This window comes from Malus sylvestris, chromosome 9 (assembly GCF_916048215.2).
Source record: "Malus sylvestris chromosome 9, drMalSylv7.2, whole genome shotgun sequence".
NCBI classification, from domain to species: domain Eukaryota; kingdom Viridiplantae; phylum Streptophyta; class Magnoliopsida; order Rosales; family Rosaceae; genus Malus; species Malus sylvestris.
In genome coordinates this window covers 5,621,269-5,648,613 of record NC_062268.1, presented here as the reverse complement: position 1 = coordinate 5,648,613, position 27,345 = coordinate 5,621,269, and the positions used below count along the sequence as shown (strand labels likewise).

Here is a 27,345-nt window from a genome sequence, read left to right as displayed (position 1 = left end):
TCAAGTCATTGCAACACTCGAATCAACAACACACATCTACACATCTTCGGAGAACGTATCAGAGGAAACTTTGTAAACAGAGATTGTAACCCTACATTTACATTAATACAATACAATTATTTTGTATATGTGTTCTTGTTTTATTTGCTACAGGAAATTCATGTTTGCACGTGATTTTAGGTTTAGGATTGGAAGTTCAAGCTGAATTGAAGCAACTAATTTACTTTCCTAGAAAATCAGAAGAAAAAAAAATCCCCGACAAGTATGCATTTTATACAAGAGCTCAATCGGAGAAAAAACTCCTCATCTATAGAATTCACTTTTTATGTTCTTCATTATGATATTTCTTTGATGCCCTTTGCTTCTCTGAAACTCTGAAGTGTTAACTTAAAGATTTCTTTTTCTTTTTTCTAAATTAAGTGTTTTATGTGTTCTTCACACGCAAGCTCCTCAAAACTCGATTTTCTTACTCGAAAACACTTCAAACATAGTTTTCTTACCCAGTCAGATGGACTAATGGTAACACATATCCTTATGGAATTTAAACTTTGAACTTTTTTCACTCATGAAAAATGATAACTCAAACCGTTGAGTTTTAAAAATTAAGAAACATTTACTGTAATACCATGTATCAATCACCAAAGAATGAGGCAGAATCTGGACTAGTAAATGGGTTAAATATTGTTCATAGGAAAAATCAACATAATGATCACCCAAATTACACATAATTGACCGAAAAGGAAATTAAAGAAGAAGAATTACACAAGGACTATAGGATAACCAGACCATATAAGCAAACTCAAGCACAATCGTCTGGCTCAACACAGTAAATAAAATGGGCCACAACTAAGCCCACATAGGTAGTAGCTAAAGCCCAATTGACCCAACCTAAAAATCGTAGTTAAATGCGGAAGAAAAGAGTCTCCCTATTTGTACTTGTAGCAAAGTCACATTGCTTGCTGAAGAAGAAAAAGAAGAGGAAGAACCAGAGAAAGCTAAATGGAGACACCGAAGACAATCGAGCACCAAATTGGAGGAATCCAGAACGACGCCCTTTGATTCGGACTTCACGGCATCAAGAGCAACCTCGTCGGCGTTCACCCTCTCGAATCTGCTTTGGAATCGGTATTTTCCCTCTCTCTCTCTCTCTCTCGCGCCCTCTTTCTCTCCCTCCTGGTTTTTGTTGTTGTTTGTTTGGAATTGAAGATGTGTGAATAAATTTTGTTTATTTGGGTTTATTTGTTTGTTGGGTTTTAGGCGAAGGTAACGCAAGAGCAGATAAATAGGAAAATCTTAGGGTACACTTATGGAAGTGCGTTTCCATTGAAGATGGATCTCGAAAGGCAAATCCTTTCTCGGTATGCGATTCGTGTTTTTGTCGAATTCTGGCTTCTGTTTGTGAATTGTTGTAATGGGTTTGTCTTATTTTTTTATGATTGAGTAGAAGTAAATGTGTGTTGCTATGTCTTATTTTTTTTTGTATCACCTACAGTAATGGACTTAAAACACTGAGTGTTTACTTGCTGTAGTTAAATATGAGTTGTACTTTATTCTTTGAAACAACTGCAGATTTTAGAGGCTTGCTGGCCCAATTCCTTCCTCAATGCTGGGTTTGGAGGTTATGACCAGAAAATTGGATGATTTCGGCTTTGAGGATTACCTGAATGGTAAGAAAATATTTTTCATATACAAAGTAGATAATATTGGTATCCTAAGCTTTAACTGTTCATGGTTTCTCTTTGAACTATTTGTTTGATCTCCTTCAATGTTTATGATACAATTGGTTTTTAATTAGGGTTGATGTTGTCTGTATCATACTTGACCAATCCCGAAACTATTGAGCATCGGTCAACGTTATACCGTCAAGGACCCAAAAGAGTTTCCCTCCAACCATGAGGACAATCACAGTGCGACACATGTCGAGATCAGAAGTCAATCACAGCGCAACACATGTCAACATCATAAGTTAATCACAGCGCGACACGTGTCGACATTAGAAGTCAATCACAGTGCGACACATGTCAACATCAGAAGTTAATCACAGAGCGACACGTGTCAACATCAGAAGCCAATCACAACACGACACGTGTCAATGTTAGAACAAAGCTAGAAACTCTTCTATAAAAGGAGATCATTCTCCCACAATATTTCCTAATGTCATTTGTACTAAATCATTCACTAGTACTTACTAAAAGAGAGCTTGAACCTATGTACTTGTGTAAACCTTTCACAATTAATGAGAACTCCTCTACTCCGTAGACGTAGCCAATCTGGATGAACCACGTACATCTTGTGTTTGCTTCCATGTCCCTATCTATTTACATACTTATCCACACTAGTGACCGGAGCAATCTAGCGAAGGTCACAAACTTAACACTTTCTGTTTTACCAAAGTCGTCACTGATTTTGTGCATCAACATTTGGTGCCGTCTGTGGGAACGACACTTATTCTCACTCTCTTTAGCTTTGTTAAGTTGGTTTCCACCATTCGTACACTCTCTTTTGACCAGGCATCCCTCTCCAACATGGGAAGCGAATGAAGCCACATCACGCAGAATGACACCCCTCTTGCACTTGGTGCGAGGCAACGAAAGAAGGAAGGAAAGAGGGTTGCTCTTCAAGCTAAAGTCAATAAGCTAGAAGCTCAAAACAACAAGATAGCAATGAAGAATGAGGTCCTCTAGAAGCAGTATAAGAAGCTCTTTGAGACGCTCCATGAAACTAGGCATACTCAAACACGATAGCTCGTTACCCCTGTGGACATCAACCATCATCTAGGTGCCCCCCAACACGAAGGGTCACCTTCATTTGATATCCCTGATGAGGAGCGAACTAATCATCCAAACATTGATCAACATAAGACTTCTCTCAACCCAGCTGCTTCGAACTGAAGTAGAATAAGTGGAGGAAGACACCTCCTTACAGAATGAGTGGAAGGATCGAAAACCGTCTTTCGCGACTGTCGAGATTTCTTAAAGCAACGTCGAGACAATCCCATCCATGTAAACTCGAAGATCAATGGTCCAAGAGTCTCTAAAAGACTCAATCCCCTCCCATGTCCCAGGCCGGCTACCAATTTAGGGAAGGGGCAACAAGTCCTAGAGAAACACAAAGGTATATAGGACTCAGAGATGTTCTGACAAACATACCTTGGCAATCAGTACGGTGAGTCCAGGGAAAAATCACATGCTCTTGAACAAACCTTTATACTTCTAAGAGGAGATGGAAATTTACGAAAGAAAGCTCCAGTGGTACATGACTCCACTCAGGACCCTATTGTCCTACAATTTCTTAAGGAAGTAAATAAGTTGAAGGCCGAACGACAAGCTGAGATACCTTATTGGAACCAACCTAGGCCTGACCCTCTTACAATGAGGATCATCGATACCCCCTCCAAGCAAAGACAAAGTAGAAGCTTGGCTTGCAACTCTATACTGCAAATGAGGACTTGATTGAACACATTTACCTCTTTGGGTCCACCATGGCATACCGGATGCACACCGACGAAGAACGATGTCTTCTTTTCCCATTCACCCTCTCTGGCGGAGCTCTAAACTGGTATTGCCGTCTTCCACCTGAGACAGTAGACTCATTTGAGGAACTAAGGAAACTATTTGTCTCTCAACACATCTTTCAAACCGATTGCTTGCATTCTGCGGATCACTTGTACACCATTCGCCAGAAGCCGGATGAGTCACTACGAGAGTATGCTGGTTGCTTCAGCCATGAGTATTCTCGCTGCGCTGAGGCAGATGACAAGACCATCTTCAAAGCCTACGTGATTGTTTCTTCAAGTACATGATCAATGCCAACACTTAGAAGACTTACTCTAAGGTGATGCCACAGGCTTACAACCATGCATTCGCCGAGGCAACGACATATCAAGGGAAACCCCTCACAGCCACCCCTTATCAGCAAGTAGGGAGTGGAAGCCAAATCCAACCAAATAAGAACACATCAACCTTTCAAACAGCAGCGGTGCCTCCCCCTGCCTTACTTAATACTTCGCCAAGTTAACAAACATATCAATCTCAAGGAAAAAGGAAAGATTTCCATCCTCACCAGTCTCATTTTAGTAAAAAGAGTAAGGGACACTATCGCGATAACCAAGGGTATTGCCACGATAATGCCCGCCCCCAGGCAGTCAACACAGTGGGCCAAGCTAGTGTTAAGACAGGTCATACCCCAAGGTATAAGACATATACACCTTTGAACGCCACATGCGTGGCCATTTACCCCAGCATAGCACATCTCATACCGAAGCCAATGCCGAGGCAGTCGGGTTACAAGCCCACGAGAACACGAGCACATTTTGCTGCTACCACGAGCATAACGGTCATGACGGCGAGAAGTGTATCACCCTTCGGGATCATATTGAAGCTTTGGCGCGTAAAGGAAAAATTAATCAATTCCTCATTCACCCTTCAAGGGATAACCATAACCAACGCCAAGTGAATGTGATATATTCCATAAGCGGTGGCACATCCATATCTGAATCTTCCAATAGGGCCATGAAAAACAGCGAACGAGCTTTAAGGCCTGGCCACCAAGTGTTTCACGTGGAAGCCATCAAGGGAGGCAAATATGAAAAGCCTAACTGGGATCCAATATGTTTATACCCTGAGGAAGAAAGAGGTATCATCTACCCTCACAACGACCCACTGATCGTGAAGGCTCACATAGCCAACTTTGAAGTAAGATGAATCCTGGTAGATATGGGGGCTTCGGTCAATATCATGTTTGCTGAATCTTTCAGGGCACTAAATGTAGCTGAACACTTACTCGATCGCTCGATTTCTCCTCTGATAAGCTTCTCCGGTGATATCGTGCAACCTATAGGGAGCATACACTTACCTTTCACCATTGGTACAAGCCCTTACACAGCTACCATTACCACTAACTTCCTGGCAGTTGATTGCCCAATGGCATACAATGTCATCTTTGGACGCGCAGGCATCAATGATCTCAAGGCCATGATATCCACACATATGTTGTTGATGAATTTTCCAACCCCCTATGACAATGGTTACATTAGAGGAGATCAACTTAGTGCACGGTCATGTTACAACACTTCGGTCAAGCAACAACACATGTTTGTGCCCAAGGAAACCTTTTCTATACATGACCAAGTCATAAAGACAAGCCCGGACAACGCCAACTTGGATCTTCACGATGTCAACAGTCAACCCAACGATCCTCGATATGACTTTTTCACCCAGCAAGCACAACCCGCTGAATAGCTGGAGAAGGTTTCCATATCAAAAGATTATCCAGATCGCATGGTGAAGATTGGCATCACCTTGTCACCACCCATTCGGTTGGCATTTATCTCTTTTTTGCAAGAGAACACTAAGGTCTTCGCCTGGTCATAGGAGGATATGCCAGGCATCTCTCTCGATATCATATGTCATTGGTTGAGTATTGACCCCAAGACCAAGCCGGTGAGATAGAAGTGAAGATCTTATAACGCTGAACGATACGAAGCAATGAAGGTAAAAGTTGAAAAACTCAAAGGCATAGGCTTCGTCCGCGAAGTCAATTACCCAACATGGGTAGCAAAAGTGGTCCTTGTTAAGAAAAATCCGACCAAAGAGAGTCTCTTGCTCCAAAAGGTCTGTGGGAAATGTGTGTCGACTACACCGACCTAAACAAATGATGCCTGAAGGATAGCTTTCCTCTTTCTCTCATTGATAGACTTATAGACTCTACGGCATGGTGTGAACTCTTGAGCTTCATGGATGCTTACTCAGGATACAACCAAATCTCACTACTACAAAAAGAGATATCAGTGGCGCTATAAAAGCGACAAAAAACACCAATTAATGTCAAATTTTTGGTAAAAATCCGACATTAAGTCGTGCAATGTCGCATAGTGAAAGCGATGCCAATATTACCGTCATAAAAGGGTATTGGCGTCGCTTATCCCCCTTAATCCGCCACCAAGAAGGAAAGTATTATAAAATAAAAAAGAAGAACAATGTCACTTAAAAGCGACATCGGTACTTACGTCGCTTAAAAGCGACATCTAAATCTGATATGATGGCGGTCAAAACCAACATTAACTAACAAAAAAACAATTAAAATATCACACTTACTGTCGGTCCAAACCGACATCACCTCATTTAAATAAATAAAATAATCTAGCTACTGTCAATTGTAACCGACATTAGCTTCAATCTCAATAAATAAAATACTTAGCTGATGTCGCCCATAAGCGACACCAAATATATTAATATAAAAAAAATATTTTTCCGTTTTTAATTAATAATTATTAGTCCAAAAGTAATTTTTTAGTTAAATGTTTGTTAATTAAAGGATAAACACTTTTGGACTCAAGCCTGACAGCCTGGGATTACCATCCTGTGTACAAAATCAAAAACCCAAATGGTAAATAATAAAAACAGATAAACCTGCAATTCACATCCTCACTGAAAGTCCTTGTGTTGCATTCCCTTCTACTCGATTATAACCAAAAAAAAACACACACGCACACAAACAAACAGATTAACCCCCAAAAAAGGGGTTAGCAAATCAAGAATGAGAAGAGGAAAAACTGAAAAGTTTGTTAAAATTTCTACTGGAAATCCTTCTCAGCTGCATTTAAGAACACACAATGTTATAATACATAGCTCCAAGCAAACCCATATCTTAGAAATTAATGCACTATAACACCAGATACCATCTTATCATAGCCTTCAATCAACTTGGAATGATCAGCACTGCCTCCATTCCTCTCCTTCCCCACTTTACCTTTGCTTCTATCTGAACCCCTCTCCCTCGGTAACGAGCTCCGACTTCTCCTCCGCTCCTTTCTCTGATCCCGAGGCAACAGACTCCGACTCCGGCTTCTCCATCTCCATCGTCTACCTCCATCAGAATCGCTCTCAGACCTCATCCTCCTCCTCTCTCTATCCCTATCCCTATCTCTTTCTCTATACCTCTCTCTACTCCTACTTCTCCGCCTCGAATGCCTCTCTCTGCTCCTGCTTCTGCTCCTGCTCTGCTTCCTCGAATGCCTATTCTCTCTCTCCGAAACCCTAGCCTATTCTCTTTTTCCTCCGCAGCGTCGGCCTTCTTCCACTTCAACTTGTTATGCTTGCTACTGGATTTTGAACGTTACTACCAGAACGTTCGTATTGAAGTTTCTCATAAAATTTCTAAAAGATTTGGTGAATGAGAAGAAATGGACGATCGGATGAAATGCGGAAGGAGAAGAAGAAAGATTGAAATTGGGGGAGAAATGAAAGCACGGACGAAATGGGAAAGAAAGGTGTTTAAATATGGGTATTTAGTTGGCGTCGGTTTAAACCGACATGGATTGACTGACATCGAATTAAAAATTACTTGTGTCAAATTAAATGTACATGGCGTCGATTAAAACCGACGCCAACCTGACACACTTTTCTACCCAGTCAACTTTCAGACACTCTTTAATAAAAGTATTGCGTTGGTTTAAATAAATGTTAGTGTCGGTCTTAACCGACACCAACTTCTAACATACTTCACATAGCGTCGGTTGAACGAAACTTTTGTCGCATTAAATATGATAGTGTCGGTTAAAACTGACACTAAGTTTACCAAGAAGGAAACTTCCCGCCTAATATTTCATCGAATTCATCCTTTCCCGCCTAATATTTCATTGAATTCGTCCTTTCCCGCCTAGAGTTTCCCACCTAATATTTCATCCAATTCATCCATTTCCCGCCTAATATTTAACCCAAAGAAAAAAAATAACCAGCTTTTTCTTTTTTGTGTTATCTCATATAACATTTTAAAATTTTAATAAATAAAATTTAACTTCAATAAAATACGTAATAAAAAACATAAATATAATTTTATTATAAAATATCATCACATGTTAATTGAAACATAGTCTAATTAATAATTACAATATATAAAATAATTAATATATTTATTCCAAGTCATCATCTGAATCGAATTCATTAAGTATAACATAAGATTTGTGGTATCCATTAGTGTAAATATTTTAAATTGAAGATCGAATTCTTTCATTGTATTCATATAGGGTCAAGGAGTGTAGCTATAAAAAATCATCAAAATCGGAGTTAAAATAACCGTTAAATCGTGATTTTTCTTTTATAACCGTCGAAAAGTTTTGTCCTGTTACTTGATCTCTAAATGTTTGTTTTTTGCGATTTTTGGCGTATGCGATCACGAAGTATATACAAACAAGTTTGACGGTTGGATCATTGAAATTAGTTTCATAGGATGTGTATCTCATCAAAACGATAGATTCACTAATACTTAGAGTTTATTTATACTTTCATTAAGTATAACATAAGATTTGTGATATCCACTAGTGCAAATATTTTAAATTTAAGATCAAGTTCATTCATTGTATTGATATAAGGTCAAGTAGTGTGGCTGTAAAAAATCATCAAAATCGGAGTTAAAATAACTGTTAAATCGTGATTTTTCATTTATAACCGTTGAAAAGTTTTGTCCCGTTACTTGATCTCTGAATTTTTTTTTTTTACGATTTTTGGCGTATGCGATCTCGAAGAATATACAAACAAGTTTGACGGTTGGATCGTTGAAACTAGTTTTTGTAGAATGCATATCCCATTAAAACAATAGATTTATTAACACTTACAAGTTTATTCATACTTTCATTACGTATAACATAAGATTTTGTGGTATCCACTAGTGTAAATATTTTAAATTGAAGATCGAGTTCATTCATTATATTCATAGGGTCAAGGAGTGTAGCTGTAAAAAATTATCAAAATCGGAGTTAAAATAACCGTTAAATCGTGATTTTTCTTTTATAACCGTCGAAAAGTTTTGTCATGTTACTTGATCTCTGAATGTTTGTTTTTTGCGATTTTTGGCGTATGCGATCTCGAAGCATATACAAACAAGTTTGACGGTTGGATCATTGAAATTAGTTTCATAGGATGTGTATCTCATCAAAACGATAAATTCACTAACACTTAAGAGTTTATTTATACTTTCATTAAGTATAACATAAGATTTGTGGTATCCACTAGTGTAAATATTTTAAATTTAAGATCAAGTTCATTCATTGTATTGATATAAGGTCAAGTAGTGTGGCTGTAAAAAATCATCAAAATCGGAGTTAAAATAACCGTTAAATCGTGATTTTTCGTTTATAACCGTTGAAAAGTTTTGTCCCGTTACTTGATCTCTGAATTTTTATTTTTTTTACGATTTTTGGCGTATGCGATCTCGAAGAATATACAAACAAGTTTGACGGTTGGATCGTTGAAGCTAGTTTTGTAGAATGCATATCCCATTAAAACAATAGATTTATTAACACTTACAAGTTTATTCATACTTTCATTAAGTATAACATAAGATTTTGTGGTATCCACTAGTGTAAATATTTTAAATTGAAGATCGAGTTCATTCATTATATTCATATAGGGTCAAGGAGTGTAGCTATAAAAAATTATTAAAATCGGAGTTAAAACAACCGTTAAATCGTGATTTTTCGTTGATAACCGTCGAAAAGTTTTTTCCCATATTTTTTATCTTTGAATGTGTTTTTTTTCCGATTTTTTGCGTATGTGATCTTGAAGCATATACAAACAAGTTTGACGGTTGGATCGTTGAAACTTGTTTTGTAGAATGCATATCCCATTAAAACAATAGATTTATTAACACTTAGAATTTATTTGTACTTTCATTAAGTATAACATAAGATTTTACGGTATCCACTAGCGTAAATATTTTAAATTGAAGATCGAATTCATTCATTGTATTCATATAGGGTCAAGGAATGTAGCTGTAAAAAATCATCAAAATCAGAGTTAAAATAACCGTTAAATCGTGATTTTTCGTTTATAATCGTCAAAAAGTTTTATCCCGTTACTTGATCTCTGAATGTTTTTTTTTTGCAATATTCGGCATATGCGATCTCGAAGTATATACAAACATGTTTGACAGTTGGATCGTTGAAACTAGTTTCGTAGAATGTGTATCCCATCAAAACAATAGATTCACTGATACTTAAGAGTTTATTCATACTTTCATTAAATATAACATAAGATTTATTGGTATCCACTAGTGTAAATATTTTCAAATTGAAGATCGAGTTCATTCATTGTATTCATATAGGGTCAAGGAGTGTAGCTGTAAAAAATCATCAAAATCGGAGTTAAAATAACTGTTAAATCGTGATTTTTCGTTGATAACCGTCGAAAAGTTTTGTCCCGTTACTTGATCTCTGAATGTTTGTTTTTTACGATTCTTTGATGATGCGATCTCGAAGCATATACAAACAAGTTTAACAGTTGGATCGTTGAAATTAGTTTCGTAGAATTCGTTTCCCATCAAGTTCAATGGTGTGTGTGTATATATATATATTTATTAAGTAGATTTAAATTTATTTATTTTGTACATATAAAACTTAAGAAATTGAATGATATGTACATTTAAGCCGATCCAATGGTCACCAATTGTTAATATTTAATTTAACACATATATATATATATACACACATAATTATTATAGTTTTTAGGGATATAAAATTGTTAAATTAATATATATAATTATTATAGTATTTTTTTAGGGTTTAAAATATTTAAAAACAATAAGTAGTGTCGCCTAGAAGCGACACCAATACTTTATGTCGCTTAAAAGCGACATTGTTTTGTTTAAAGCGACGCTAGTATTTAAAATTATTAAACTATATGTCGGTTATAAGCGACATTAAATGTTTACGTCGGTTTAAAAGCAACGTAGACATTTTATGACGTTTATAAGCGACAGTAAATCCGACGTCATGTTCAATTAGTGTCGCAACTGTCTTATGCGCCACTATGTTATATTAAACCGACACCACTCACTGACACTATAAGTCCCTTTTGTAGTAGTGTCCTCATGAACCCTCCAGACCAAGAACACACAGCCTTCACTACTGACAGGGGACTATATTGCTATAAAGTCATGCCCTTCGGCTTAAAGAATGCAGGAGCGACTTATGAGAGATTAGTCAATTCAATGTTTGCCGAACAGATTGGGAAGAGCATGGAAATTTACGTTGATGATATGCTAGTCAAGAGCAAACATGTTGACCAACACATCACTAACCTATCTGAAACTTTCACCATTCTGAAGAGGTATCGAATGAGGTTAAACCCCAATAAATGTGCCTTCGACGTAGGCTCTAGCAAATTCTTAGGCTTCATGATAAGCCAACGAGGCATTGAGGCTAATCCCGAGAAGATCAAAGCAATCCTCGACATGAAAGAACCGGCAACTTCAAAAGACATCCAGAGCCTTACTGGCAAGGTGGTAGCCTTAACTAGGTTCATCTCTAAGGCCACAGACAGATGTGCTCATTTCTTCAAAGCACTTAAGGAAAGTAAGAAGTACATTACATGGAATGATGAATGTGCCGAGGTATTCAAGAACCTCAAAGACTACATGAGTAAATCCCATTTGCTCTCTAAACCTGAGGTTGGTGACACTCTCATTACCTATTTGTCGGTATCGACTTCAGCAATAAGTTCCGTTCTCATTCGAAATGATGATAATGTTGAACGGTCTGTCTATTACGCTAGTAAGGCCTTATAAGATGCAGAGACACGATATTCCAACATTGAGAAATTGGCTCTAGCATTGGTCATGTCTGCTCGAAAACTTCGCCCTTACTTCCAAGCACACTCCATCATCGTGCTTACCAATCATCATCTTCGATAGATACCCCAAAGTCCTGACACTTCGGGGCGAATGATAAAATGGGCGATAGCATTAGGTGAGTTTGACGTCTCCTACCAACCAAAGCCAGTTGAGAAGGGCCAAGCAGTGGCAGACTTCATCGCCGACTTCACATATCCTGTTGACATTGTTTTTACGCCTAAATACGTGGTTTCATTACCCTCGGAAGCTTAGAAAATAGAACCAACAACCCCAGCATGGAGTCTATATGTTGATGGCTCTTTCAACCAACAGGGTTGTGGAGCAGGACTAGTCTTTACGACCTTGACAAAGTACGATGGAGTATGTTTTTTGTTTCAAATTTAAGGCGTCGAACAATGAGGCCGAATATGAAGCCCTCCTAGCAGGCTTACGTTTGGCCAAACACCTTGGGGTTAAACGAATTGATATCTTCAGTGACCCCCAATTGGTGGTTAACCAGGTCACCAACAACTTTGACGCTAAGGATAGCTCCATGGTAGCATATCTGGCACAAACACAATTGTTGCTCAAACACTTCCACTACCAGATCACCCAAATTCCTCAAGCGGCAAACAGTCATGCAGATGCTTTGGCTCGCCTCGCCTCAGCAGTGGAAGACAAGATTGGGAGAAAAATTCAGGTCGAATTGTTGGCAGCACCAAGCACCATGGCTGCAGAAGTGTGCAACTTACAACAAAAGGATAGTTGGATTACCTCGATTTATAGATTCCTTGCTTATGGCACCCTTCCAAATGATAAAGTCCAAGCTAAGCAGATTCGATACAAGGCTACCCGTTACTTGATCATTAATGACCAACTCTACAAGTGGGGTTTTAACCTACCATACCTAAGATGCCTTACGCCTGCAGAGGCGGAAATTATCCTTTGGGAAATACATGAAGGAGTCTGCTGAGACCATGCTGAATCTCAGTCCCTAGCACACAAGGCTTTACTCCACAAAGATGCCATCAGAATATCTTGCTAATGTGATAAGTGTCAACGCTACGTAACTATTCCTCACTCCCCTCTTGAGTCGTTCACTCCTATGATCAGCCATTGGCCATTCGCCCAATGGGGACTTGATTTCATCGGCCCAATGCCTACAGGGAAGGGTAAGGTCTGCTATGCAATTGTTGCAGTTGACTACTTCACAAAGTGGGCTGAAGTAGAACCCTTGACAACCATTACTGAGGCAAAAATAGAAGACTTCGTATGGAAGAACATCCTTTGTAGATTCAGCATTCCCAATGCGATAGTCACTGACAATGGACGACAGTTCGACAATAATAAGTTCAGGATGTTCTGCTTTAAGTTCAACATCAACTTATTTTTGCCTTCCCAGCTCATCTCCAGTCTAATGGACAAGTTGAAGCCATCAACAAAATAATCAAGCGAACTTTGAAAACCAGCTTGAACAAGGCTTAATGTTGTTGGCTAGAATTTGTACCCCAAGTTCTTTGGTCATACTGCACTTCGTATCGGACATCAACAAGAGAAACCATATTCTCACTTGTCTTTGGTACAAAGGTAGTTGTCCCAGTTGAGCTTGAGCAAGCAACGTTCCAAGTTCAGAACTATGTGCAAAGCAAAAATGACAAACAACTTACCCTCAACTTAAATCTAGTCGAGGAACACGAAAACCAGGCTCACTTGAGGAATGTCGCCTACAAGCAGCACATATCGAACTACTATGACTCAAGGGTCAAATCTCGTTCTTTCAAAGTGGGGAACTGGGTATTGAAGAAAAGATTACTCTGCGACAAAGTCCCGAGTGAAGAAACACTTAGTCCAAAATTAATAAACTAATATAGTGTTTGTATAGGTAAGAACTAAGAAGACATACATACAAGTATGAAAAATGTGGGAGAATATATAAACACTCGTGATTCATCATTATTCCTCCACAAGTAGATAATGGTTACACTTACATTATCGTTTAGATTTTTAAAATCCTCCAAACCTTCATGAATAATATTTTTTATTTGAGGGAAAAATTAATAATAATTATTGTAGAAGTGTAAAAAATGTATAAAAAAAATACAATCACTCATAGTGACAAACTTTACAACTTTCATGAAGGGGTCAGCTTCGAAATCCAACACTATAATTCATAAACCATAAATTTATATTTAACCGTCGATTGCCATTTGCGCCTTATTCTTCTTACTGAATTTCATTTTTAAAATTTTCTTTTTTGAAAACATGATCATCTAGCGGATGTAAGCAAATGAACGGTTCAGATCTTTGATATTACGTTTTGATATTTACGGTTAATTGAAATATGAGTCGATGTCATATAGTTTGTCGAAACTTTATAAACATCAAGCAATATTTTCACTAACCGTAAAACTCTTAATATAATATCAACGATCCAAACCGTTTATCTTCCTGCATCCTTTAATAGATTAAGTTTTCAAAAAAGAAAATCTGAAAAGAAAAAAAAAACAAAATTTGATGAGAACAATGAAGCGTAAATGTAAACAACAATCAACGGTTAAATTTTAATCTATGATTTATATGATTATAGTGGCGAATTTCGAAGTTAGGCTCTTCATGAAAGTTGTAAAGCTTGTCATTACGAGCGTTTATATATTTTTTCTATATTTTTTTAAACTTCTACATTAATTAAAAAACTTTTAAAGACTTTAGGTAAGTGAAAATATACTTAAAAGAACAATGCATTTTTATGTTTTGGATGTGATAATATGGTACGTATATACTTATTTAGTATTATGTTTTTCATTTGATTATTTATTGGTTTAAAATATATTTTCCTTAACGGGTAACGGGTCGGGTCATATTACCTGTTAATATTATCGAGTCGATTTTGGGTCGGGTCATTTTACGCGTTTATTTTAACAGGTATTACACGACACGACCCGTTAAGATATCGGGTATGACACGTGTTGATGCACAAAATCGGAGGTCTTGGAACAATATAAATCCGACATTGAATCTGTAGAAATGTAAATAACACAAGATGTATCGTGGTTCACCCCAAGGTTTGGGCTACGTCCACACTAATTATTTTATTTCTCTGAGAAGTGAGGGGAGTGAGTGAGAGAGCTTCTGAGGGTGAGAGAACTCTTCCCATGGCCTAAGAAATGGCATCTCCAAATTGTAAGGGTGAGAAGTCCTTTTATAGAATAAGGGCTCATCACTTATACATATTTGCCCCTTCCTTTATTACATAATTACATTTAAGTCCTTCGAGTATTTGTACGAGATCTAAATACGGAGGCCCTAAGTATGGTATAAACAGTAGTCCCCCAAGTCTTCAGTTAACATAATCTTTTGGTTGGAAACTTGAAATTCAGTCCATGTGTGGGCCAAAGTAACTAGATGTTGTCTTGAACTGATGCTCGATATGAGGCGGTGCTCAATCTGACATGATGCTCAACTAGAAGTAGCACATGCTGCGAGGCTGCTCGGCTCGTGGCTTACGTTGCCTTAGTTGGCTTGGCTTGTGGCGTTGAAGGTGAGGGAGTCCCTTTTATAGATTAAAGACTCGCTCCTCAATACATGAATGATGGGCTAGAGTTGATGCTCTCTAATGATGGTGAGAGAGTCCCTTTTATAGAATAAGGGCTCGCTCCTCAATACATAAATGATGGGCTAAGTCCCCCAAATATTTTTTTTGAGGCCCAATATATGGTGATGGGCTAGAGTTTATGCTCGCGGCGAGGTGGTTACTTAGCTGACGGCGATGCTCTCTAATGAAAGTGAGAGAGTCATTTTTATAAAATAAGGGCTCACTCCTCAATACATGAATAATGGGTTAGGAGTGATGCTCGCTAATGAAAGTGAGGGAGTCCCTTTATAGAATAAAGGCTCGCTCCTCAATACATAAATAATGGGCTAAGTCCCCCAAGTATTTTTCATAAGACCCAGTTGAGGCCCAATATATGGTACCTAATGTAGTCCCTTAAGTCTTCGGTCATTAGAGTTTGTTGGCTGGAGACTTCAAATTTAATCCATGTATGGGCCGAAGTGGTGTTGTTCGAAGGCAGTATTTGTATACCAAGCTTTGCAAGTGAAGCTTTGAAGCTGGAGCTCTGTAAATGAAGCTTTTGAAGCTAGAGCTTTTGTAAATGAAGCTTTTGAAGCTGGAGCTCTGTAAATGAAGTTTTTGAAGCTAGAGCTTTTTGTAAATGAAGCTTTTGAAGCTAGAGCTCTGTAAATGAAGCTTTTGAAGTTAGAGCTTTTGTAAATGAAGCTTTTGAAGCTAGAGCTCTGTAAATGAAGCTTTTGAAGCTGATTGACATGAGTGATGCTCATGAATGTTTATGTTGATTGATATGAGTAACGCTCATGGATGTTGACATGAGTGATGCTCATGAATGTTTATGTATGATTGATATAAGTAATGCTCATGAATGTTTATGTATGATTGACATGAGTAATGCCCATGTATAATTTGAAGTACTGGGCATACTTTTGGTCACCTGGTTGGTGATAATAGCCGTAGGCTGCCGAATAATTTTGGAGTACTGGGCGTACTTTTGATCACCTGGTTGGTGATAGTAGCGGCAGGGTGCCGAATAATTTTGGAGTACTGGGCGTACTTTTGATCACCTGGTTGGTGATAATAGAAGGTCTGGCTCTTTTGGCTATATGGGCCCTCGCCTTCCACATAATGTTTCAGCCCATTATTTTGGGCTTGCCGTTTTTTTTTTTTTAATTTTTTTTTATTACCCTCTGATAGGGTTTATACAGATATCTTCGAAAGATAAGAAAAATAAATTACATCATTCAAAAATAAATAAGGCAGTCGTTGGTGCGTACTGTACCTACTGCGTAATGGGTTGTTGCAGATCTTTTTCCATGTTCGTCTTCCAGTGGCTTCTTTAGAAAAGTGGGAACACATGATGAAAGTTTTCTTTTTCATGGCATCTTCTGCTTTGGTGGTCGACAAAAGCAAAAGTATAATCCTTTCCTTTCTCTTTTTAATCCTTGCTTTTGCTTTTGTTTCCCGCAGCTCACTTGATTGCTTTTGCCTTTCCTCTACATCTTTGTTGCTTTTGTTTTTGTTTTCCATGTGCCCTCGCATAGCAAAGTCTCGTGAACGCAAAATCTCTCCCTTTACATGGTGCTTTGCCAGGGCCAGAAAGTTTGAACCATGTGTGCATCATTCATGAGGTAGGGTTTTCTGCTTATTCTTCTTTTTTTCTACTTTCTGCAATTATCTAGCCATGCTTTCTGCTTTTCCTTTCCATTATTCTCATACCTGGCACCACCAAAATTATTACCAGAAGGCATCGGCAGCGGTTGATGCCCACCTGGATGCATGGTCTTGCTGATGCATGGTCCGATGTTCATAGAAAAAATTCAGTCTCTAATGCAAACCTCTATCAGGACATGGTAGCTCCTCACCGATTGGCACACATGAAACAGGAAACCCAATCATTTTGATTTAGCTGAACTGCTTGCGCGACAACAAATTCGACAACAGCAGCATCAACAGCGGAATATTTTGGCTAGTTTTGGACATTTGAATGATGCAGCATTAGAGCATTTGCCAAGTCAGAATCTTATCCACCGACAGTTAGCCAACCATTCTTCAGCAGATCTGGATCACCTTTTGGCACTTCAGATGCAACAGCATTGGGAGGCTCAGCTCCAGCACCACACAACTTCAGCGTCGAGGGCCGTCTCGTCCACACCCACAGGTGCATCCTGGCAGCCTGGAGCCTCTTTTTCTGGAAATTCTTTTGTGGGCCGGAGCCACCGTCGGGTCTGGATCTCTCGGCGTTGGTGACTATGGTGTGCTTTCCGATTAATTTGCCATCTCAGACGACGGCAACAGGGAGTCGAGAATTGCACTGCAGCGGCTCCAACTCCAGAAAATCTGAGAGGGAGCGACCGAGACTACTGGGCATTTCAGGTTCAAACTCCACGGGCAAAACCAAGAAACTGCAAAATCTGAGAAACCCGGCTTCCAGGTAGTCTTGAAATCGGGGGATTTAGTGGCTTTCAGGAGATGTAGCGGCGGAGCATGGCGGAGGAAGGAAGAATGGATGGATTTGGTGGTGGGTCAGAGTTAAGGGGAGCTCCAGAGATCGCAGAAATGGAGATCAAAGCCGTCGTGATTTTCTGATGAAGAGGTTTTTTGTTTTTGGCAGTTTAGGATTGGGCTTGTGGGCCTGGGCATGATGACGAGCTCGTGTTGATTCACTGTTTTGCAGATTGTGGGCCTGGGCATGATGACGAGCTCGTGTGTTGATTCACTGGTAATTTGATTATTCTTTTAATTTCTTTCCATCTTCAAGGTGCTGATATTACAATTATGGATCATTAAGTAACAAGTAATGAGTTAAAACTTCTTGAGTGGAAAATCCCGTAGATTTGGCTTATATAGTTTTTAATTCCATGCCAATCCTCGGAATTCAGTTGGTATGCATATATTTTAGACCTTGCATTCTTATAGAAGCTAAGTTTAAACGATCATGGTAAAACTTAGGAAGAAAGCAGTTCATATTGTTCTAATTTTCTTTAACCAAGTGAAACGCATACTGTTGCTTCGTTCTTTTAACCCATTAATTGTATGATTGTGTTGGTTTCTTATATGTTTCATTGTGCTAATTGCAGACCCCCTGAAACATTCCGGCCTGTGGACACACATCATGCGATGGAAGTTCGCCTTGGGCTGTCGAAGGGTCCAGTCGCCCCAAGCTTTATGTGATCCTCTTACTTTCTTGCCGAAAGAAGAGGATTAGTATCTTTGCTGTGGATTTATACTTTTATGTTAATGTTGTTCTTAAATTGTGATTGTCTGTCGCGCTGAGTTGAAAGGTCCAGACATTGATATTGTGGAGTTACATTTACTTTGGAGTAGTATTGGGTTATCTTCTATCCAATTACAGTTCCCCTATTTGGTTCTTTCAATTTTATTTTGAAAATTTGGCTCCAACTCTTGATCTTGCATGTGGCCATGTGAATGATTCTACCCGAATCCTAACCTCAGATGATTTTGCTAATGCTTATTCTCATTGAGCATGCTCATCAAAACATTCTTAAACGAAGTAGTGATATTCACTCTCGTTTTTTCTTTCTACACTCCTCCCCTTGTTTAATACGTACAATATGAACACCAGATTGCACGTGTACACTTTTTTCGCTTGACACAAACGACATTAGGGGAGAGAGGATACAAACACATAATCTCGGATGCAAAGGTAAACACTAGATCTCTGGCTCATAGAGAGCATTTTGTGGAGAAGCACATGTCCAATGCTTCTCCAAAAAGAACTTCCAAGTGTTTTCTTACAAAAAGCACTTGGAATTTTAGTGTATAGTAAAAACACCTTTTTTTAACAAACGTTATTATCCACACTAAAGGATGGGGAAGTGAGTTAAGTTTCACATTGGACTAGCAATAATATGTTTCAAATTTATTGTTAGCGAAAATCGAATCTAAAACTTATCGTTTTCAAGTGAAGATGAATACTCCTACAATGTAATATTTAATGGCTATAGTAAAAAACAAAAAGCGTTTATAAGCATAAATGCTTACTTACTACACCGGTCCTAAACTGAGCCCTTAATACGTATGTCATTCACGCTACAAAAGTCACTGAACTATACTTTTTTATGTTATAAATGTTACAATCTAGTGGTATCAATTTAAACGTAGATTATTTCGGCAGTCACACAAGTAAAAAAAAAATGAAAAAGAAGAATAATATTTTGAGCATCTTGTTCTGTCATCGTCAATGGTCCTGTGCATAAGGGTTGCGAGTATGAAAGTTTTGCATTAGAGCTTTGTTGGTGGTTCTGTCTGTGCAGATGTTAATCTCTTGTACAGTTTTTGTTCTTAGGTTGTGCCCGGTTTGTGTCGTTATTTCTCACTCATTGACAAAAAAACTGGTTCAATCAGGAATAAGATGGTGGGAATTTGTGATCTATGTTCTTTCGTATCCTCTATATTGAGTCGATTATAACATGCTGGATTATGTCTTTACCATGCCTGATTGCGATCCAAGTTATGCCATATAGATAAGGAAACACCAGTTCCCTATCAATTTGAGGTGTTTTTATACATTTGTTGTGCTAACTTATTAGTTGTATCAGATATCCAGACAGAGTATGAGTGAAAAAAAAAGAGCTTACAGAATCTTTTGTCTTTTAGTCTGAGGTTGCTCTGAAGTTCATACATTGTTGGTTGACCGTGGATGTAATTGTATGTGCTTCTTATTATAGTGACTTATGTTTTTTTTGTATCACATGCAGTAATGGACTTAAAACACTGAGCGTTTGCTGTAGTTAAATCTGAGTTGTACTCTATTCTTTGAAACAACTGCAGATTTCAGAGGCCTGCTGGCCCAATTCCTTCCTCAATGCTAGGTTTGGAGGCTATGAACGGAAAATTGGATGATTTCGGCTTTGAGGATTACCTGAATGGTAAGAAAATACTCTTCATATACAAAGTAGATAATATTGGTATCCTAAGCTTTAACTGTTCATGGTTTCTCTTTGAACTATTTGTTTGAACTCCTTCAATGTTTATGATACAATCGGAGCCTTCTTACGTTCCTCTTTGTAAAGAACTCACCAATCAGGGTCCTCTTGTAATTCTCTCTTTTAAACATCCATAGTAATCCTCATGAATTTCGAACATGCAGCCTTTTTTTTCTTCTAATCAATTGGTTTTTAATTAGGGTTGATGTCATTAGGAATTTTGTAATTTGATTCTTCTTTTAATTTCTTTCCATCTTCAAGATGCTAATATTACAATTATGGATCATTAAGTAACAAGTAATGAGTTAAAACTTCTTGAGTGGAAAATCCCCTAGATTTGGCTTATATCGTTTTAATTCCATGCCAATCCTCGGAATTGAGTTGGTATGCATATATTTTAGACCTTGCATTCTTATAGAAGCTAAGTTTAAACGATCATGGTAAAACTTAGGAAGAAAGCAGTTCATATTGTTCTAATTTTCTTTAACCAAGTGAAACGCATACTGTTGCTTCGTTCTTTTAACCCATTAATTGTATGATTGTGTTGGTATCTTATATGTTTCATTGTGCTGATTGCAGACCCCCGTGAATCTGAAACATTCCGGCCTGTGGACACACATCATGCGATGGAAGTTCGCCTTGGGCTGTCGAAGGGTCCAGTCGCCCCAAGCTTTATGTGATCCTCGTACTTTATTGCCGAAAGAAGAGGATTAGTATCTTTGCGGTGGATTTATACTTTTATGTCAATGTTGTTCTTAAATTGTGATTGTCTGTCGCGCTGAGTTGAAAGGTCAAGACATTGATATTGTGGAGTTACATTTACTTTGGAGTAGTATTGGGTTATCTTCTATCCAATTACAGTTCTCCTATTTGGTACTTTCAATTTTATTTTGAAAATTTAGCTCCAACTCTTGATCTTGCATGTGGCCATGTGAATGATTCTACCCGAATCCTAACCTCAGATGATTTTGCTAATGCTTATGGGAGGATGGAGCATGCTCATCAAAAAATTCATATTTCTTAGACAAAAAATTAACCCAAAAGAGTTGGAGTAGAAAACATATTTCTAGGTTAAAATTTTTAGATTTTAACCCAAAGGTTGAAGATGATCTCAAGTCTAAACACAATTACAGTCTTCAAATATGAAGTCCGAAATAAAATTCGTGGATCTTCAAACCAAAGACAAAATCTGCCAACATGCATGGATAGTGTAACTGCCACACCAACTATTGAAACATGCCAATGTCGCTTTTAGTTTAAATGAAATCCATGCCTGAGAGCATTTTCACCCATTTGATGGATTTGAGTTTACAAATAGGCGTGGTAGTTACTATTTACTTATATAGTAAATTTTTTAAGCTTCTCTTTTATCATTTTCCATCCATTATAAATTAGTAACTGTAATGAGATTTACTAATTATTCAACGAATGAGATTAATTTTGAATAAGTTGCTGCGATTATGTTACTCTCCACCAATTGTAAATAGTAACTACCATGAACTAGGGGCTAGATTTGTCAAGGCTGCTGCAAAGGCTCAACCATGGCTGGCTTGGAGGAGTGGGTGGAATGGGTTTTGGAGTGGATTTTGGATTTGGCCATGGCAAACTTTCATGGGTGGAAATGCTCTGATGGTTTAGTTAAGCTAACACATTCCACTAGCTAGGGCAACACCCCAAATGAACCCTACTTGTTTTTCCACCAATCCTCCTTTACTTTCCACCTTATATTCTACTTAAAAAGAGGGTGAAAGCGACCCTAGATGGGACGTCAAAAAGCATTCCTTCCTCGACAACACTACTTGCTGCCTCTATTGCTGGGTAAAAGACAAAAGCATGTGCAAGCGCAATTTCCATATACAAAGCCACCACATCCAGCAGCTTGGAAAACCTAAAGATTCATTAGTTTTTTCTTTTCCAAGTAAATAGAAAGCTTTGATCGTTTGCATGCTTAATATTTGTATGACAAATACAGAATATATGTTTGTACATGCCATTTATGCAAAGAGATCTCTATTTTTTCCAAAAAGTGGGGACTAGGTATGGGACCCACTCGACATCGAACTTCAATAATCCGAATCGTCTAGTTTGTAAGTCTCGATTCATAGATCATCCTTATAAAAATTCAATTCAATCCAAAATCATTTGCTAATATAATTATGAAGATAAAATTTCATTGTTTCTTATATAACAAAGTGTTCATAAATTTTTTTTAACCCAATTAAATGTTTTAAATATTTTTGATTTGGCTAATATTATGAAAGGATGATCTATGAGGTGCAACTTGAAAATAAAGAGTTCAGATTGTTAAAATTCAATATCGTGTGGACCCCACAACTAATTCCCACTTTTATAAGAAAAAAAAATGAAGATCCCTTCCTTTAAAGGCTTCCTCTGTTTGTAATGGTCATAATGAATTAGGCTCCCTTTTAAGAAGTACGGACCCAAGAGTATATGTTAGATTAATTTATCTGTCAACAATGGAGAAACTTTTGTGTATACACAATTCTTATGATACGTAATGAATCAGAGAGACTACGTGTTATATTAACACCAATAATAATTAACATATTAAAATTAAAATACCATTTCATCATGTCGCTGGATGATGCTTAATTGAAAAATAAAAGAGCAAAAAAGATGTATATCCCACCTACAATAAGAAGCTTACTCCAAAATTGTTGTTTACTTTTTTATTTTCAAATTCTACAAGAGGCATTATCTAGTTGGGGAATGATTTCCAGTCTTTTTTTTTTTTTCTCTTACATTTTTTTATAAGAATTTTTTTTCCTCTTATACATTCCACTATTTTGATCTTTAAATTGAATAAATAAATAAAAATTAAGTCAGAAAAATGATTTGAACCATGTCGAAAGAGAAAAAATGTGCTTGGAAATTATTATCTAGGCTGAGGTATTGCCTAACCTAACCCTAGTTAATTAAATGTGGTCTTGCCCTTTTCTGGAAATTTTAACGGGTCTAAAAGTTGGGTTGTCAAATTTCCCATCAGTTTTGGTTGGGTATGGTATTTCCACATTAAGTGGCACAAACCCACATATTTTGCGCCTTACATGTCCGGTGACACATCACCATCAATGAAAACCAAAAATTGGAATCCGGATCTTCTTTGTGAGGATTTCGAAAATTCGTAAATTGTATTTGTTCATCGTATATCGTAAAATCAGTTTTTTTTTTATTTAATTTTAAATAATTTTTTACCATACGATATACGATAGATGAATAAAATACATGAATTCCCGAGATTCTCCGGATCCTTATTGCTTAATCCAAATATTGTACCTTCAAGACTTTGCCCAAGAAACAGTAAACCTGGAAAAAAAAAAACAAAAACAAGAGAAAGGAAGAACAGCAGAAACAGCCAAAAACCCATCTTTCAGATGTCTCCAACACAAACAAAACAATCCCCCACTTATTAGTGCTTCCGTGTTTATATATCCGATACCATGCATCTTTCACAGCAGAGCTCACTCCCCTTGATCTTCTTTTTAAGAACACAGATGGATCTGAAGTTGCAGTGAGAAAGTGAGTATGAAAAGCAAAGTCTTGAGAAGTTCAATGGGTATGAAGAAGCTCTCTTTACCTGTTCGAAATTAGGATAATTTCTTTCTAGTGTTCAAAAGAAGAAGAGGTCTTAACAAAGGTATTATATTGTATAAGGACTGCCTAACAGCCCGAGGAAAAAGAAATCATGTTTTCATCTTCCAGTTATAATAGTAATACTGTAATTCCTTTTCAACATAACTTTCCCTTTTCTTCTTTTTCTTCTTCAAATTACCCTCCTCCTCCTCCTTGTGCAAACCTAGAAACCTGCACCGGAGACACTTTCCTTCATCACATTCCTGATCCCCTCTCTGGTCAATTTTCACACCAAAATATTGCTTTAATGGCGCCTCCTTCTCATCAAACCCTAACCCATTTGGGAGTTTCATCAAACACTGTGCCTGGTATTATAAACTCCACCATATCATCATCTTGTGGAGATCATCTTCATCATCATCAGTACTACCATAGTAACTATGGTAGCATTAGTAATGATAATATTATTCCTTATTTTCTTCATTCTTCTAGGGAAGATTTAGTAGTAGCATCGGCCGAGATGAAGAAAGACCGGCACAGCAAGATCTTCACCGCTCAGGGTTTGAGGGACCGTAGGGTGAGGCTCTCCCTCAACGTTGCCCGTCAGTTCTTTGACCTCCAAGACCTGCTAGGGCTTGACAGGGCAAGTAAAACCATCGAGTGGCTACTAAAAAAGTCCAGAAAGGCCATCAGGGATCTCGGAACACAGAAGAAGAACTTGAGCTGCAGTTCTGAGCAGTCCAAGAGTTTGTCTTCCACTTCCGAGTGCGACGAGGTTGTTTCGGACATAAACGAGGTGGAAAACCATGTAATGAGCAAAGAAAAAGAGATGGTGATGATGAAGAAGTTGAGAGAATCTAAATCTACTGGAGCTTATGTTGCGAAGGAGTCGAGGGCAAAGGCAAGAGCAAAGGCAAGGGAAAGGACAAGAGAGAAAAAGATGTGCACTACTAGTAGGAGGCCTTATCAGATGTTGAACCAATTGAACTTATTGATTGAGCAGCTTGATGATCACGAAACAAACATCTCATCCTCGTCGAAGGTTAATTTTGGAGATCACCGTGTGAATCAAGAACTGGGATCCCTCTTGGCTAATCAAGCTCATCACCATCATCGTCACGAGGAGGATCAATCTGCTTTGATCAAGAGAAACAAAATGAAGTCATTTTCATCAGTAGTTTCCGATTATAATACTACTGATCAGAGTTCCAGCAATAGCCACCTCCAATTTCCCAATGCTTCTCAAAATTGGGACATCAATGGCGCTTTCCCCATGCCCTAGCATTAATTGTGCCATCGCCACCATCAATCTTAATTTCCACTGGTATACATATACACATGTATATTGTAGCCATGCCTCTCCTTAATTATTTATTTTTCGATTCCAGATTTAATGATTAAGATGTCAATCTGCAGGAACTGAAATCTTGGGAGGCCTAATTGTGGAATTATCCGGCGAATTTATTGATTATCTTCCAAATTATTAACTTCGATCAAAGAAGTAAGCTATATTTTTGTTCATGTATTTCTTTGAATGCACATTAATTTATCTATTGAGTCACCTGTTCCACTGTTTTTCAGCTCCTCAAGAGTTACCATAATGATCCAATTGAAGATAGGTTTCCTTAGCAATGCATATAACTAGTACTGGATCAGAATTACATATAGACCCCTACAAGCATGCATTGATTTATGTCAAAACCACATCCCTGGTGAAAACAACAAATGACTAATACTGATGACATTGATGAGATATTTGTTAATTAGCTATAACGTCTTTTTTTGTTTTGTTTTAACTTATGATGTAAACATTTCTGTTCTAATTTAAAAAAGGTAACAATTTAAGCGGGATAGATATGCTATAAACAATCAAACTCACCACATAGGGTATATATTCATGTTCTGACAATTAGTATCTGATTTAACTAGTGATATCTTCAGAGAAAAGGAACAGTGCCAGGAGATACTTGATGAACATGCTTGCTGTAATGAGATTCATCATGACCGATATTACATGATAGTTATTCCCTGTTTGATAAAAAAAATAAAAAATATCACCTGATAGTTGTTCCCTGTTTGATAAATATTACATGATACTTGTTCCCTGTTTGATATTTGTCATGGATTTCGCACAATTCATCTTTACTACAACAACCATAAAATTAAAGATGGATGCCTATCGAATTATGGTTTCTTTTCCAAGGTGAAAAGGTTTATAGCAGATTTATGGGATGAGGAATGTGAAATTTCTATTCCCCTTTGTTTCTGGTTTTATTTCCTCCTTCCTAGCTTGTTATGCTAAAGGCTCCATGGAAATTAAGCAAGACTGTAGCAATCTCATAAAAGTAAGCCAGATTTCCATGGAAATAGTTAGTACTTGCTGCTAGGTTAGTTGTGCAGATTTGCATGCACTTTCTTGGCTAATTGCAATATCTTGAATTTCGCAGTAATATATAAAGCTATAGCTTCTTGTCGATCGAATTGATATGGATATATTAGTATTCAACAGCTAGCCAGATGGACTATTGCACAAGGTGTGTGATGAACATGTTTATGCTTTGATTAAGAAGTTTGTGGAAGAATAATCAAACAAATCTTGGTAAACAATATAGTCAAGGTCCAAGGATAACGATGCCCTCACCGAATTTTGTTCTTTATGAATTGTGTAAAAAATTTATTCAAGATACTGATCGCATGTGTATAACTAAAGTATTTTAGTAAGGAGAAAATTTGGCAAAAACGGTGGCCCTGGCAATAGTTTTCTTTTTCTTTGGCTGGGAAATCATTGATGTTGTAATAGTTCAAAACACAATTTTTAATCTACTTATAAAGCTCTCTTTAATTTGCACATGAGAAAAAAAAAAAAAACTTATACCGAATAAGTTAATCCTGTGCGGAGAATTAGATATTGTTCTTTCTGATGTTTACATATATATGCTTTTATTTTGAAGATTGACGATGTTTCCTGTTTTCTCTTGCTGGAGCTGGTTATGTTGTCTATATCTATATATTATTATTATTACTATTAAGAGAACCCTCCTTGTTAACTTTTTGTCCCATTTTTCCCGTTTTACCCTCATTTTTGATACACAATACTTACATAATGAGGGCAAAATAGTAATTTAGTATCTTTTGAGAAAATGACAATCATATCTCTATTTTTTTTATTTTACCCTCACTTTTGATACACAATATTTACATAAGGAGGACAAAACAGTAATTATGTAATATTTAGATAAAATATGCACTTATTAAGAGAAATTGTCCTACCATCATTTTTTCATACTCTTTTTAAAATTTTAAAAACTAATCACACTCCCTAATAAAAAAACAAAAAATAAAATGAAATTTTTCACACACACAGAGTATGTGCTCATCGGCTAGTTTCTATTGTGAAATGCATTAAAATACGCACACATATAAATACAACATTTATGTTTTGAAGTTATAATGTACATATACAATGGGTCAAATTCATTAAATTCATGGTCCTATATTTAATCGCTCCGTAAGGAAATTGCTAAAGCTCTAATTATATGTTACACACGTACATACATGGAGATATTTCCACTAGCAATATCACGTGCGGTAAGAGGTTTACCAAGATATTTTGAAGTTTGATCTCTG

At 37.4% G+C, this 27,345-nt stretch overlaps 2 protein-coding genes and 1 pseudogene across 2 annotated transcripts in view; all 3 read left to right on the top strand.

Moving 5' to 3' along the window:
• LOC126583032 (transcription factor DICHOTOMA-like) overlaps positions 1-26,584 on the top strand; it is a 37,717-nt gene extending 11,133 nt beyond the window's left edge. Inside the window, exon 3 of the transcript XR_007609649.1 lies at positions 26,166-26,584. The gene's annotated coding sequence lies outside the window, so the exon portion shown is untranslated. The remainder of the gene's footprint in view (positions 1-26,165) is intronic.
• LOC126583035 (cyclin-B1-2-like) lies at positions 968-20,979 on the top strand (annotated as a pseudogene).
• On the top strand, positions 23,351-25,298 carry LOC126583033 (transcription factor TCP2-like). The gene is made up of 2 exons (XM_050247335.1): positions 23,351-25,042; positions 25,135-25,298. The coding sequence occupies exon 1, from the start codon at positions 23,831-23,833 to the stop codon at positions 24,998-25,000; it is 1,170 nt and encodes a 389-aa protein (XP_050103292.1). The 5' UTR covers positions 23,351-23,830; the 3' UTR covers positions 25,001-25,042; positions 25,135-25,298.
• Positions 26,585-27,345: the final 761 nt, after the last annotated feature.